We start from the raw sequence: 15,956 nt of genomic DNA, 5'->3' as shown, positions 1-15,956 counted from the left end.
ATCCGTGCCCGAGCGTAAGAGCGAGGATGGTTGAACCGTTGTTGCAGCTGGGCTGGGAATCTCGGGGCCAAGATTTTCACCTTTCTCATCGGTTTCTTGTTTGCATGGTTTGTGTAGGATGCACCGAGCCCTGATTTGAATTAACGTCGTCGTCGTCGTCGTCGTCGTCGCTACAATCTGCTTGCAAATAAGTCAATTACTGTGAAAATGAATGGCAATGTGTTCAGCTTTGAGTGACGAAATAATTGCGCCATTAATTATGCACGGTGTCGTATGCGTGAAAGTGTCATGGGTTTACAAGAATTTGGTCCAAATTTGCATATTTTTTTTCTCTGTTATAGATTAAAGTATGCTTTATATATCAAAAAACCTTCATAAAAATTATTAATGAAACGAAAAGAAACATTAATGGTGAAAGTGTAAATATTATTATGCTTAAATTTTGCTATATTATTGTTAAACTTCGTTCAATCAAAAGATCAATCGTTTAAGCTACAAAATACCTGAACTAAATAATCAAATTTATCCAAAATTTCAGCACAAATCATTGGATTGACTAACAGTTAAAATTGAGCTAAGAAAAACAGGATTTTTGTAACAATAGTAATGCTCTTTACCTAGTAGAAGAAACCCACAGGGGATATCTATGCTCAGAACTATTCACTGTTACCGCTAAAAGTGTCCATCTTCATCAACCCAAGCAATCAGCTAAGGAGTAACCTACGTCACTATGGACAGATTTCCTGGAAAGCTGGTTCCATGCAGTTATTGGCAAGTTTGGCAAAAGTGAGGTCAAATAAACGATGGCAACAAAATAACGGAATAAATTTAGGATCGTTTGGATTCAATGGAATTCCAATTCGATTTTTAGTTAAGCTTTTGATTTGTAGCTAAAGCTCTGCACACAATACGCAGCTTGTTTATGTTGGTTTTGAAATAAATAATACCATATTACAGAAAATTTAATTCGCATTGACTTTTCGCTGTTTTTCTAGATCAAAAATTTGAAATACTTGTGGCTAATTACGATGAAAAAGCTAATTCAAACTAAATTTTATTCCAGCCGCACCGCATAATTGAAGGCATATTGCAGTTTGTCAAGAGAGAAGTATTGTTTCATTTATTGTTTTATTTCCATTTTCCATAATAAACCATATTGTACTGCTCTTGGTCATGGACTTCTAAGATCGGATATCCATGTAGAAATAATTTTTTTTGGTGGTAGCTTCTGGTTTGTACGAGTGGAAATACTTATCTAAAGCTTGCTACAAGTTCTTCAATTTAGCGAGGTCACAATAGTTTTCAGTTGAATTGTTTGTCACCTATTGAACCAAATGAAAAAGCGGTAAACCAGGATTTTTGCAGGGATAATTTGGGGTAATTTGCCAATTGTTGCACACAAACCTATTATTGCACACTGCTTATAAATAGTTGTTTACCAAAATATTTATAAAACAGTCTTAAAAGCTAGCATTTTTCATTAAATTCTGAGCATTGTTGACTCATCTTCCACAGTTTTATTTTTTGAAAAAAGCACTTTTTTGATTTTTGAAACACAAAAGAAAAATTTCCAACTGATTTCGACCAAAACAAATGGATTTCTTGGCAAAACCGCTAAGATTTGAGCCTTACAAAATAAGGTTTATTTCGCCCCGTGAACAACTTATACTTTATATTTTGATTGTAATCAAACAAATATCAAAAAAAAAAGCTCACGATTCACTAGCCAAAATTTTTGTTTTGCAAAAAAATACTTAATTTTATGCAATGTTTGATAATTGGAACAAATCGAGTGCTTTGATCCTATTGGAAAAATTTCCATTTCAGGGTTCATTTTCGTCGGTTTCAGTGTATTGGAAAGTGTGCTCTGATTGAATCTTCTTCTTCTTTGGCTCAACAACCGATGTCGGTCAAGGCCTGCCTGTACCCACTTGTGGGCTTTGGCTTTCAGTGACTAATTGATTCCCCCCCCCCCCCCCCCCCCCCCCCCCTATAGCATGATAGTCAGTCCTACGTATGGCGGCGCGGTCTATTTGGGGATTGAACCCATGACGGGCATGTTGTTAAGTCGTACGAGTTGACGACTGTACTACGAGACCGGCGGCTCTGATTGAATATTAAGTGGGAAATAATAGAATTTAGCTAGAATTTTGTTTGATTAATAGGAAAAAAATAATATGGTAAAACAATGCCTTTGAAAGTTGTAAATGATATGTTTGTTTTTTTAGTCAAAATTAGTCCGAAATTTTAAATAAAATAATTGCATACGTTCAGATGCTTTGCATTGCAGACTGTCGGGCAATGATTACGTTTGTTCGGGAATGTTGTTCTATGAAAAACTTTAACAAATTATTTTGCGCCTCATAACAATGCTATGGATTAAAAACAAATCTCTTCTGCACAACAAAACTGGCACAACATAAAAAAAAACTCCCATTCTTTCTCACACACACATACTTTCTATCGGTACCACAAAACCACCCTCAAATGATGAAAGTCATCCCGCAAAGCACTGCCATAAATGTTACAACAACAACAACAAAAAACCCCAATTTATGATAAGCCCCATTTTGAAGCAATCTTTCCAACACATGAAACACAATGTAAATTTATAGCCGGACGTAAAATCAAACTGTTAGCAATTTAAACGCCGAGAGTAAAGTGTGTGGGGCATGAATTTATCATTCACGTTCATTTCAATTAAGATTCCCCTGTCAGATAGGAGATACACCCATTGCAGCCCTGTCAGGCTTTTATCGCCCTTCCCCCGCCTTTCAATCGGATACGATGCGGTGCCGTGTGTCACCGACCGACAACCGGAACACAAGAATATGGAGCTTTTTCCAAGTATTTAAGCATAATTTCTTCTCTTTGTAAAAAAAGAACAAATTTCCCATTACGTGAGTTACACATTTAAAATGTGCCACGGATAAGCGCATTTTGACTTATCATCCACACACTACCCGACCAACCATCCCCCACAACCCGCGCCAAAACCGCGACAGTTCGTTCCAACCGTTACGGCGCGCGCTGCCCGTTTTCGCTGCAGATAAATGGGTGGCTGTCCCTTTTGTTGTTCCCGAAAACCACCACACCCCGCCAATTTCATTTCCCGTGGTCACTCTCACCCCTGCCACGGTGCACAGTTCACACCTCAAATGGCGTTCCGGTGTGTTGTGCACATGTGTGTGTCTGTGTGAATGTGTGTGTGTGCGCAATACCCATAAATTACCCGTTTGCAATTCATAGGGAAAACAAAGCACTCGCTGCTTTTGTGGCAGTGTCTCACACACGTACGTTCGCCGCTCGGTTCACCGCATACTGAGCAGCCGGGTGTGGGGCAGCCCAGCAAAATGGGCTCACTAAATCAGACTCACAAACACACACAGAGACAAGAGAGAGAGAGAGAGAATAGGAGAGGGTTAAGCGGAAACCTTTCGGTGACCGGAAAACTGGGACAAGTCGCCTTAAATGGTCATTCGCGCTTCATAGGGCGACGCTGGTTTGCTCATTTGTGGCGAACGCGGTGAGTGTGTACCGTTCGTGATAACAGTTCCCCCTCCCCTTTTTTTGGGGAAAAAGGAAATTACTACAAAATAAAGCAAAAGTAAGAGCACCAACCATGCACAGATGTAATTTAAATATTTTCCGGTACAAATCACTTTTGTGCCGGTGCTGAGGTGTGTCGCTCGTCGCCATTACATCGTCCTGGTGTGTGCATGAATGTGTATTTGTGTGGCAACTGTTAATTAGGTGCAAGTTGTGTGGTACAAGTTGGGTACTTGGGTGACCTATGCGCTTTCACATTTTAATTACTTTTACGAATTTTTGCTAATTAAGTCATTGGCTTGGTTTTTGGTTTAAATAAAAATTAGCGTTAGAAATTAACTTTATTTATTTCTTTATTTCTTTATTTCTTTATTTCTTTATTTCTTTATTTCTTAATTTCTTTATTTCTTTATTTCTTTATTTCTTTATTTCTTTATTTCTTTATTTCTCTATTTTTTTATTTCTTTATTTGTTTATTTTTTTATTTATTTATTTCTTTATTTCTTTATTTCTTTATTTCATTATTTCTTCATTTCTTTATTTCTTTGTTTCTTTATTTCTTTATTTCTTTAATTTTTTATTTGTTTTTTAATTTATTTATTTAATTTTTTATTTATTTATTTCTGTCACAAATGTCCGCCTTGAGCACCTAACAATGTTTCTTAATTACTAAAGAAAGGATAAGGATGAGGAAGAATGAAGACGCAAACGGAAGAGGGATAAAGGAGTGTTAAAATCGAACAAATGATATTATGAATTAAATGCAATTTGAGCTTTAAGGAATGGGTCACTTTGCCCATATCGAGTTAGCTGGGTGAGAATATAGAGCGGTGGCCTATCGCGAAGATGGCGGGAAGGGGCATAAAAGGAAATGGCAGATAAGAGATAAGGAACATCAAGCTCATTAATGATGACGCTGGCCATGAAACAAGCTTGCAAGCTGTGAGTGGCGAGTTTTTATCGAGTCCCAAGACCCAAGAGTCGACAACGATGTGGATAAGACGGGATTACTGCATTCTCGTGACTCGAAAGAAAACGCCAATGTAACAATGCGTAATAAAAAAACAGTAAATTTTCTTCTATTTGTTGACAGCCATAGAAATATTTCTTTTTCCGCAATGACTTCAACACATTCGTAAAACAAACATTTAATTATTCATTTGAGTTTACATCCTCCCACCGACCCATTTCCATTGCTAATCCAAACTTCCCTCCCCATTCGCACGAGGAAGTAATTTACAATTTTTCCCAATAAAACATTCTCCACCGTAGCTGTTGGAGGCGCAACTCGCAAGCCCAACAAAAAATGAGCACGAAAACAATGCGCAAAACGTAAATGCGAACTGCACAGCAAAAAAACGACCAACTAGCGTATAAATTATCCCGCGATCGCGTACTGAACGCGTACCATATTCTCTCGCTCACACACGTGCGCGCCCACTCGCTCACTCGCTTTTATGGTTACCATGCACACGGACAGGATGGTGTAGCTGGTGCTGCTGGTGCTGCTGCTGCTGATGATGATGATACATGGACCGCAGGGCAGAAAATGGGAAAACTTTTGACTTTTCAAATTAATTAATTTGTTGACTTCAAGGTGTTGGGAGCAACATAGCTCGGTGTGCGGGGTGCGTTCGGGTGTCACCATTTTAGAAAAGGTGTTTTTGTGTGACAGCATCCGAACCAAAGGGAGCAAAGCAAGGTGCAAAAGCAAGCGGCCTGTGCATGTATCGGCGCGAATGGGTTTGGTGGATTGGTTGGTAATGTGTTTTCACCACCACCGTGCAAAAACGGTGTCTAATCTGTGTATGTGGCATTTAAAGTGTGTGTTTTAATGGGCTATGAATGGAAAATTTGTATTTTTGTGTTTTGCGTGTTATCCCTTTTCAGTTGCATAGTTTGTGTGGGTGCGTATGTGCAAAGGGCTACTGTAGACGTAGATAAAAGCTTTTCGATTGTGGGCCGCAAATGATTTTCCTGGGAATATTATTATCTCCCTTTTTTTGTTGTTTTGCACACATTTTGGCTGCAATTCGTTTAGTTTGGTTTAGTTCTGTGGTTCACTTCCACCGCTTCCGTTGGTGGTTTTTAACGATTATTTAATGGTCCTAATGGATTGAGGCATAGAGGCTTAGTGGATTGTGTGCAGCGATGCGTAGTTTTTTGTTTTGTTTTCGCTCAATTTCGCTGCATTCGCTGCCATTACGGAGTTGAATTGTGTCTATCAAATAGGGGGCAGGGTTTAGTTTAGGTGGTGTATCAAATAAATACAATTTTACTAGCAACCAGTTTTCACCGTGGTAAAGTTGGTGGAGAGGGATTTTAAGCCGGTGAAGGACAGCTAAAATCTGCTTAAGGGGTTAAAGCATTATTTACTGTTGCCAATTTTACAGACACCATATGATAAGACCTTACAGCAGGCCTGAAGTTGCCATTTGAATCTTGTAACTATGTATTTTGTCTTCATACATTTGTAAAATTATCTCTTTTAAAAAGAATTTTTGATTTTATTTGCAACTTTTATCTATTTTATAATCAGATTTTCGAAGCCAATATAGGAGATGCTGATAAAAATTTAACATTTTGTAACATTTATGCTGTTTTAAGTACAATTTCAACCTCGTTTTACGTTTGACGTTTTAAAGCTGTCGTCCTGAAGCACTATCTTTAATTTTTAATAAATGTGGAAAAGCAAGTAATGATAACTAAATGTCAAAATATCACAAATGATAAAAAAGATCGCTAAAAACTGATTCTATCACATACATGTTTGCAGTTTTTTGGCATTTTTTTTTATCCTACATCAAACTTATGTTCTCTATTCGTGTTGCTTCTATCAGTGACCTCGGACAGTGTGGTTAGAAGAAAATCTTCTTTTGAATGTTGAGGTTATCTTCTTCCATAACAATAATAATAATAGTGTTTTAGAACGTTTTGATCGTTTGGCTTTGATGTTTAAAGATTCTACTTTGGCAGTGCTTGTTTAACTATTTGGATTTGTTCCAGTCTCCTCCATGTACCACGTTTATAAGTAGGTTAGAGGTACAAAGGCAGGTTTATTCATATCCGTCACTTCCTTTCCGATCATTCGCTTATTCCTCCTTATCATTATACTCTTAATTATAATTATCATTATCATATTTATTTCGTAGCTTCCTTTTCCTCTTCAATTGTTTAATTCTGATACTCTGCTACATTATCCTAATTATAAAATCACTATTGAAGCCCGATTTGGGAATGTTGATAAATCAATCAATCAATATCAAAAAATAAATCAATCAATCAATAAATCAATAAATAAATCAAGAAATAAATAAATCAATGAATAAATAAATCAATAGATCAATAAATAAAAAAATAAATGAATTAATAAATAAATAAATAAATACATACATAAATTAATTACTAAATGAATGAATAAATAAATCAATGGATAGATAATAATAAATATAAATTAATAAATTAATTAATAAATACATAAATAAATAAATAAATAAATAAATACATTAATAAATAAATACACCGATAAATGAATTTATAAATTCATTAATAAATCAGTTAATAAATGTATAAACAAAAACATCAATCAATCAATCATAGATCAATATATCAAAAATTAATCAATAATTAAATATTTTTTTTTAAATTTATTCTGAAAATTCCTCTTATTGCTGATCATGTATGATATTGTGTCATCACTTTTGAATACCAACTTTAGTGCAATTTAAACCTGCGTTCCTTTGCATCTTAAGTGCAACCTCAAGTGACTGTAATTGTCTATTTTGCTCCAAGCACTGCAGTTCCATTGGATTCCTAATGGATTCTGCTTTAACTAATCGCAAGAGTAAACAGTAGTGTCTTAATTTAACAGTTCAATTACATACAGTTTAAGTTTAATTTTGATTAAAAATACTAACAATCCAACATAATCGCTTTCATGGAAACAAAAAGAGGCAAACCAATATGCTACCCCCATCACGTGCAGATAACGTTAAAATAATCGTAACAATTCGATTCGTAAAAGTTTGAAACTTTTCACCTCTTTCTACTGATACGCTGTCCCAGAAATTCTCCCAAATTGCTATGGAGAAAAAACTACAACACCAGCTTGAACAATATTATTTTTTTGGACAACAGTGCAAAAAACTTTTGTGCAAAAACCCCAGTCTCGTGCCAGTCGGCAAACGTGCCTACATGGCAACAATTTTAGCTCCGGTTGGCTAATCTCTGTTTCATTTGTGCTGCAAATTTCTGCGCCTAATAAATCATCCACCCGAAAGAGGGGTCAAGGACAGCTCCCATCCTCCGGTGGGAGCACGAAAAGTCCTCTGGAACTCACTCCCCACTCCTCTCTGCTCGTGTTTTCAGCGTGCTTGGGTTCTAATCCCAGCGCGGGAAGAAAGCGAATACCAAGAGAACAGTGCAAGGAGGGGTTTTCCACTGTTTTGGAACCATGGAACAGATTGGGCACAGCATTCCAGAGGTCCAAAAAGTAAGTGCAAAGCGTTGCTCTCTCCCTCTCTACCTCTATGTCGAGTCTTTCTCTGGGAAGCTGGCGTCACCGTGTCGCACGTAATCATAAATTATCATGCAACAACACCTTCTGCCGACAAATGGAATTTGTAACAAATTAATGGGAGACACACCCGGCTGGTGCTGCTGCTGCTGCGTGCCCTTTCCAGCAAACCAAACCCTGCCCGGGGAGCTTGAGCAGGGAAGGATCTTCTTTTTGGGTAAACTTTTGGGAAGTAAAATGGGGCACAGTTTCAGAAGGTGAGAAGACTGTTGGCCATGCACTTGCCTAACCGCTGACCGAAAGTAAATAAGTGTCAATCCATTTTCCCACACCGCATAACGCTGGTTCAACGTCTGGCTGTGTTTGTTCGCCATTTGTCGACAGCGTTTGGATGCTGTCAGTCTTCACTTCAGTCGTCCTGGAATGGTCACCATCGAGCCACCCGGGGAAAACACTGAAGGACACACGCACAATCTACCGGATCCTGCACGTTTCCTGCACGGATGCACTAGTCAATGGGCTAAAGTTTATCTATGCACACACACACACACACTCACACACGAACTTTCCTTCCGTTTCCCCGTCTGGAATGTATGCAATCTCTCTGTCGGGCCACCAAAACATGTCCCCACTATCAGTGCTGACGGGGATCTGCCCTGACAAACGATCCGTTCATAAATCAACCCTCCATCCCACCATCCCTCCTCGGTGGCCCCATCAAGGCAATTGTGGGAAAAGGGCAGACCATCAACAAATATGTTATGAACTCAAAAGCATGACCGGTATGTACCATGCTTTGCCGGGGCTGCATCGTGATGCATTTCCATCAATTCCGAATGTGACACCTACAGTGCTGTGGGATGCACTCACCACCCTCAAAGGAGTAGCTTTCCCTCCCCCCCCCCCCTCTCTTTCACCCAGCTACTAGTTCCAGCAAGCCATAAATACGCTTTTCGTGCGCACTCAACGCAATCCATTGTCCGTGGACAGGCTGAAGCCATGCGTTAACGCAAACAAAACCACTGAACCACACACGTTGGTCAGTTGATTTTTCCGCCGCAGCTTTTTGTTTCTTTTTTTTTCTTTGCCTTCCGCCCGGGATGGCACCCGGGTGGTCCGCTTTTAACCGGGAGCTACGTGGTGGGTGCGGGGGTTGTTTCGATTTGATTGAAATTATTATTACCATTCAATCGAATTACAGGAAACAAAGGTCCAACAAATGGAGTGACATGAGGCGCTTAGCACGGCTGTGGCAAAACAGATTAATCGCTTTTTCATGCGGTGGGTGAACTATAGTGCTTGTGAGGTGAGTGTGTATGAATTATTAGTTTTAATTGTGTGTTTTAATTGATTTCAAATGACGAAAGAGGCCGATAATTGAAAGCAATTAGATAACCGAGAATGATCGTTTACTGCAAGTAACTAAAATGCAACAATGGATGGTCATTGTTTCTTGGAAAATCCAGCAACACGTTTCCGGCTATTGAAAAACGCGATTTATTAAAAGCCATTAACCAAAAATTAGCTTGACGGACAAATAATTTGTTTGTATACTTAAGCTCATAGAAATGATTTATAATTTAATTTTCTTTCTTTTCTTTTGAAATATCTCTCTAACATTTGTAGCTTTCCCATGTGTTTTCATAACAGTCTTTCCCCAAATTATGTACATAATGCGTTCCAGGGACATTCGCGTAACTCGGATTTGTGCGTAAATCGAATAAACACGTTTTTCAGCCAGAATATGAATAATAAAAAGTTATTTATGATTAAATTTAACAATCTAATGTTCATTCTTACTCATTTAACACAATTCGTGTAGAAAATTCAACACAGTAATTACACAGTAAGTACACAGTAATTCTGTGTATTTAGCGATTTCAAACTCAGAACAAAACTGCAATTTACAGTCAGACTTCAATAGTTGAACGCTTTTTAGTTGGCATGCTTTTTAGTTGACAAACGCTCGAGACAAACGCCTCGGTTCATCCTTCCGGGGGGCCCTTGTCGCTAGTACTCTGTCCATACGGCATACTATAGACTAGCGATCTACGGGGCCCCTAAGTCAGCGGGGCCCCAGGCGACCGCCTAGTCTGCCTAACGTTAAATCCGCCACTGGTTGTTACCATAGCAGTATAGTCAGTCCTACGTATGGGAGCACGGTCTGACGACTGTACCACCAGACCGGCCCATGATAAAACCAGTTTTTCCACAAATTTACAAAAATCTCATGGCTTTTCGAGAAATAATGTCAAAATTTGTTGTATGGAAAAACGTGCAAACTAAAAAGCAACCGTTGGAAGGGAATCGAAACTCAGACTGTACTTTGAATTTGGCAATTGTGGGAGGAAAGTGTACTAATTTGACGTATGAGCTAAAAACTAAAAATTCACATAACCAAATTCGCATAGCTCGAGTGTGACGTATCTTGGGGAAAGACTGTATTATCTTAAAACAGTTTTTTGTACTAAAAAATTGACATTAAACATTAAACAAATTGCACAACTTGTCCATCGCCCTACAATCTAAAAAAACGGTCATTTGATTCTTTTTAACCGTCTTTTCAAAGAAGCTTTCCCGGTTTCGATCGCTCTGCTCTGCTTTCCTCAAAACACTACAGAGAGCGCCACCAGCACCATGGCGAGAACTGTCATCGACTTGTTTATTTACATCGATCTCCCACCATTCGGGTATACCCCGTCGCATCGGGCGATAGAAAAGTTGTAAAAACGAAAACATTCTTTAACACTTTCACATCACAGCGAGAGCGCCCCGCGGACAGAGGACGGCACCTCCGATACACAGCACCTCCCGTCAACATGCAAATACCGTGTCGATTTCCCCGCAACTAGTCGTCCGTGGCCGTGTGTGTGTGTGACTGAGGCAAACGCTCTCTTCATTTTTTGCTAACGTTAAAGTTAGCCCCATCCCCAACCCCACTCCTGCACCACGTCAGCGCGGGCAACGAGTGTGCGAGGCGTCCGCGATACCGTGGGGAACCGGAACCGCGGAACCGGCGACAGCAGCCTAAATGATGGAAGAAAAGCTCAAGTATTCCTTTCTGCGCGATCTGAACGATGGCCAAAGTATATGGACGAGGTAGGTACGAGGCGATGCACACACCTGATGGCGGAAGTAACTAATGCCCCCGGCGGGGGTCTATTTGCAGAAATGAGAAGCGTACCTGGTTCCTGACTCTCCTGACCGGCACCTGCATGCTGTACTCGACCCGCACCACCATGCCGCTGCTCGTGCCGGCCGTCGCAGCGGAGCGCAAGTGGAGCAAAACCGACTCCGGCACGGTGCTGAGCTCGTTCTTCTGGGGCTACACGCTGACCCAGGTGCTCGGCGGCTACCTGAGCGACAAGTTCGGCGGCCAGAAGGTGATACTGCTGGCGGCGATCGGTTGGTCGCTGATCACCTTCTGGATGCCGAACATTATCACCTCGTCGACGCTGTTTGCCTCCTACTCGATCCCGTTCATCGTGACCGTGCGGATCATCAACGGTGCCTGCCAGGGCGTCCACTTTCCGAGCATGATCAGCATCACCAGCCAGAACTTGAGCGCGTGTGAGCGGGCCAGCTTTTTCAGCATACTCACGTCCGGGTCGGCGCTCGGGACGCTGCTGACCGGGATCGTGGGTTCGTTTTTGCTCGACTACTTCGGCTGGCCGACGGCGTTCCGGGTGATTGGGTTTTTGGGCCTCTCGTGGACGCTCTTCCTGCGCTACTACACGATGGCATCGGACCGGAGCAGGATTATTAACATTTCGATGCCGAGCCGGATGTACACGAAGCTCGGCACGCCGGACGCCGTACCGTGGTTGCGGCTGTTCGAGCGCAGCAGCTTCTGGGCGTGCGTGCTGGCGCACGCCTGCGAGATGAACTGTTTCTTCGTGCTGCTGTCGTGGCTGCCGACGTACTTTCACGAGAATTTCCCCCACGCTAAGGTAAGCGAATGCGAACGGAGCCTTGGTTTTTTTGTGTGCTTAACGACCTTCTTTACCCTTTTTTTGCGACAGGGTTGGGTGGTCAACATGATCCCCTGGCTAGCGCTTCCCCCGGTCACGTTCATCGGCAAGCTGCTCACCGAGCATCTGCTCGCGAAACAGTGGTCCCTGACGCGCATCCGCAAACTAGTCCAGAGCTTATGCTTCTTGGGGCAGAACTGTGCCCTGTTTCTAATGTGCCGCACGCAGGACTTCAACATGGCACTTACCTGCATGTCAATTATTATCGGTAAGTCAGTCCCGTATCCGTTTCGTTTTGCACTCAATATTTACACATATCCTCTTCCCCGGGTTCGGGTAGGCCTCTCGGGATTGCACAACAATGCAGTGACGGTGAACCCGCAGGATCTGGCCCCGAGCCACTCGGGCAGCGTGTTCGGGCTGATGAACACGGTCGGTGCAATACCGGGCTTTCTCGGCGTCTACCTGGCCGGCCACATACTGGAACTAACGCAATCATGGTCGGCCGTGTTCAGTACGGCCGCCGCCATCAACACGTTCGGGTGGCTTATCTTTACCGTGTTCGGGTCGGCAGAAACGATCGTTTAAGTTTCAGTTTTTAATCCCCCACACACCCAAGATGGTGCGCGTGTGTATGTGTGTGTGTTTGGGTAAGCAAACCGGGTAGCCAAAAACCAAATCTAGATTAATGATGAAGGAAGGAGGAAAGGCGAAACACGCGAAAACAAAGCCCCCAATACTACTTTCCGCATACTCTAAACACTAGATGTACAAACGGTCTTATTCCCTTCTAGCTCGTTTTTAACACTCAACCACCTTCCCCCCTTATCCCCTTCCCCTTATTTTCAAAAAACTGTATCCAACCAGGCCTGTCGAACGATATTACTACCGATTGGACTGGAGCAAAACACAAACACAATCTTTTCATTCCCTGTGTAACTCCTCGCAAGAGACTGTGCGGATGATGGGAGTGAAAGCTGACCAGAAGCCCGAGGTAGCTAACGAATGCTGTGGACGAAGTTACTGTTAGATACTGTCAAAGAGAGAGATAGAGAGATAGAGAGAGAGAAAAAAAATACACAAAATATATAAAAAAAAGCTAGAGAAAAAATAAATAAATTCAAAATCATCGATGTAACAATGCCGGGCTTTCCGATCGTGATTCCTGCTCTCCCTTGATGGCACGTTATGGAATTGTTTGTATATGTATATGAGAGAGAAATTGGACTTTCCTAGATCTATTTATTATCAAAAAATGCACACTACAAGTTGGGCATTTTAATTGGGAATTCTTCCGAAATGGGCCTCTAATACATCTAATAATCGAAATTATTGTAACTCTAATCTATGTGATGTTTCCGGCTCGCTCCTTTCAGACTCAATACACATTCTTTTACCTTGAAATGACTGCATTTTCCACAGCCACTGTAACGGTACTTCACAATGGTAGTCCTTCCATTATACATAATGCTCTCCGTTTGAGGCTCAAGTTTTTGTGCTTTTGTGGTTTACCAAACAAAAATGAGTGGGACCTGTTGGGGGGTTTAGTTCGGTCATGGACATTAAATACGTTTTAAGGGAAAGAAAGAGCATTTTCCACGGTATTGCGACGAAGGGAGCTTAACCTATTTTAAATATGGCAAAAAAGGGGGTTTTAAGATCTGCTTATTATTCAGTATGACCATAACGTACAGCCATTTTCACATACACTACACTAAACTAAGTCTAAATAAGGATGAAAATGAGTCAAAACTGAGCTTCAGTGCTCGCAAAGTTGTCCTACTACTACCGCTCAGAAAACAATTCCTGACTGTCCATTCATCATCACATCGAAAGCGGTGGCCGGCTTCGGTAAAGCACAACACGCACGTAAAGTAACCTAAAATTACACCTAGGGATTAAGTTAGACAGGGGTATAGAACTGTACAGTAGTGTAAGATAGTGATAGTCTAGTCCGGGAGTGCTTCGGCGCCGCACTCTTTCCCTCCAATTGGCGTGTCTATATGAATCCATCGACCGGTGGTAACACCTCGTACATGGCATACTTCCACGTCCAGCGGCGTGCGAGTGCTTCAAACTTCGGTCGATCGTTCTCGTACATCCGGCCAAGCTTGGGTTCCATGCAAATCTACCCGCCCCCCAAAAAAAAGGACAAACAAACCACAACAATCAATACAGTTACCGACCCATTTCGTCTTCATTTCACCCTACCTGTGTGAAGGGATCGGTCAGCAGACTCTGCACCGACAGCAGCAGCTTCGAGATGGTCAGTGCCAGCGACCAGTTGTGCTGGATGATATCGATCCCGACGTCGCCGTGGCGCGATACGTTCGGGTGTACGATTTTGGTGAGAAACCGCACCTGTGGCGGCAGCATCGGGTACGAGCAGGGTATGACGATGTACAGGAAAAACTTCCCGCCCTCGTACGGGCTGCCGGCCGGGCCCAGGATCGATGCCTGCCAGTGAAACAGTTGATTGTCGAGCGCTACCGCATCGATGCCCTCGGTCGCGTCCAGATCGAGCGACCGTATGTCGTTGCGGAGCCGGTTCGCGCGGATATGGTTGACCCGGCCACGCATCGGCGCCTTGTGCGCCATGTGTATCAAGCAGGTGCGGCAGAAGCAAGAGTTCATCAGTGCACCGTACATCTGTGGGCGAAGGAAAAAAAAGGGGCGTGTTTGTTGGCATCATTTTCATCCTTCCCTGAGCCCTTCCACTTACATGCAGCCAGTTGGGAATGGTCGAGATCTGCTGAAACAGTGGCCACCGCTCCTTGGTGTACTTTTTCCACATCTGCTGCGGGATATGCACCTCCAGTATCCGCTTCCACTGCTTGCACACCTCGCTCGCGTTCCACAGGGACAGATCGTCCAGGTAGGAGAAGATCGACAGCAGCACCTCGACCGGCAGGGCGCAGATTTGGCGCTGCGATTCGTCGTCTGCTTCGCGCGGCTGGGACAGCATCTCCAGATACTGGTTCACGTTGCGCGGTGCCGACGGTCGCGGTCGATCCAGATCGTCGTAGTCCGGATCGCCGTCGGAGCGGTCCTTCGCTTCCGACCCATTCTCGGGCGGCTCGTCGTTGCCCGAATCTTCGTCGTCCGACACCTCCGTGACCATGCCCTCCGCCTCGTCTTGCGGGTGGTTGGGAAAGATGAACGAATGGCACGTGCCGCACAGCGGTTCCTCATAGTTTGGCCCGTAGTACCCGTTGCAAATCCAACAGGTCGATGAGTTCTGCCAGTGATGAGACCGAGAGCGGGAGCGAAAGCCGAAACCGAAACCAAAGGATTGATTACGCAAACACGAACGACGGCTGCCAATTTCTCTCTAGCGGGAAAGTCGGACCACACCAGTCGGAAAACAAAGCAAAGATACTTACGGAAAATGCGAAGCTCTTGCAAAACTCCTCATACTCCAGATCGTAGTACTTTTCTTCCTCGTACTTGGAGGTGAAGGATTTGCTGCAGCCGGCAGCCATCGCGATGCGGGCTCGAGTCCGGTTTTTTGTGGGGCGTTTGTGTTTCCTTTTTCTCGCTGCGTTTATTTACGTTTCCACCGTGCGTGAAAAGAAGCTACACTTTTTTCTGCTCTGCACCGACTACACACACAACCAGTGCTCCCGAAATAATCCCTCGGTGTGAAAATGTATGTAAACAAAGCTGCCTGTGAGCTAACCTGGGTGGTTGACGTTTGCGTAGTTCGGTTGATTGCCGCTACGCAGCGCTCGACACTATCGGTTCGATGCACAATGGGAGATTCATAGGATTTTGAAAAATGTTTGAAAATTTAAAAAAATGTTGCCACACAATTTGAAACAATTTAAGAATATACTCCTGTTCTTTCTTGTTTCAGTATTTTATGCGCAAATATTAACCGTCACTTGGCACATATCGTTTATGGAACAGTTTCAGGCAGA

At 42.6% G+C, this 15,956-nt stretch overlaps 2 protein-coding genes across 3 annotated transcripts; one reads left to right on the top strand and one right to left on the bottom strand.

The window, feature by feature from the left end:
- The first annotated feature begins 10,704 nt into the window (after positions 1 to 10,704).
- LOC1279912 (voltage-gated purine nucleotide uniporter SLC17A9) lies at positions 10,705 to 13,177 on the top strand. Of its 2 annotated transcripts, XM_061654121.1 has the most exons (4): positions 10,705 to 11,164; positions 11,235 to 12,015; positions 12,088 to 12,304; positions 12,377 to 13,177. In XM_061654121.1, the coding sequence occupies exons 1-4, from the start codon at positions 11,097 to 11,099 to the stop codon at positions 12,622 to 12,624; spliced, it is 1,314 nt and encodes a 437-aa protein (XP_061510105.1). In that variant the 5' UTR covers positions 10,705 to 11,096; the 3' UTR covers positions 12,625 to 13,177. The 2 variants fall into 2 exon arrangements, with proteins under 2 accessions (XP_061510105.1, XP_061510104.1); XM_061654120.1 differs by having other exon boundaries at positions 10,723 to 11,164; positions 11,235 to 13,177.
- An 81-nt stretch (positions 13,178 to 13,258) lies between these two features.
- Positions 13,259 to 15,716, bottom strand: LOC1279911 (uncharacterized). The gene is made up of 4 exons (XM_319696.5): positions 15,420 to 15,716; positions 14,759 to 15,274; positions 14,248 to 14,685; positions 13,259 to 14,164 (listed from the first exon to the last, which is right to left on the bottom strand). The coding sequence occupies exons 1-4, from the start codon at positions 15,516 to 15,518 to the stop codon at positions 14,036 to 14,038; spliced, it is 1,182 nt and encodes a 393-aa protein (XP_319696.5). The 5' UTR covers positions 15,519 to 15,716; the 3' UTR covers positions 13,259 to 14,035.
- Positions 15,717 to 15,956: the final 240 nt, after the last annotated feature.

The sequence above is a fragment of the Anopheles gambiae genome, chromosome 3 (genome assembly GCF_943734735.2).
Source record: "Anopheles gambiae chromosome 3, idAnoGambNW_F1_1, whole genome shotgun sequence".
NCBI classification, from domain to species: Eukaryota; Metazoa; Arthropoda; class Insecta; order Diptera; family Culicidae; genus Anopheles; species Anopheles gambiae.
This window is presented reverse-complemented; position numbering and strand designations above follow the sequence as displayed.

Bases quoted from the DNA above. Each gene is read 5' to 3' on its own strand.
- LOC1279912 (XM_061654120.1), top strand. From the start codon at position 11,097: ATGATGGAAGAAAAGCTCAAGTATTCCTTTCTGCGCGATCTGAACGAT. The intron at 11,165-11,234 runs GTAGGTACGAGG...GTCTATTTGCAG, and splicing joins GGCCAAAGTATATGGACGAG to AAATGAGAAGCGTACCTGGT.
- LOC1279911 (XM_319696.5), bottom strand. From the start codon at position 15,518: ATGGCTGCCGGCTGCAGCAAATCCTTCACCTCCAAGTACGAGGAAGAA. The intron at 14,686-14,758 runs GTAAGTGGAAGG...CTTCGCCCACAG, and splicing joins CCATTCCCAACTGGCTGCAT to ATGTACGGTGCACTGATGAA. The intron at 14,165-14,247 runs GTAGGGTGAAAT...GGGGGCGGGTAG, and splicing joins TGACCGATCCCTTCACACAG to ATTTGCATGGAACCCAAGCT.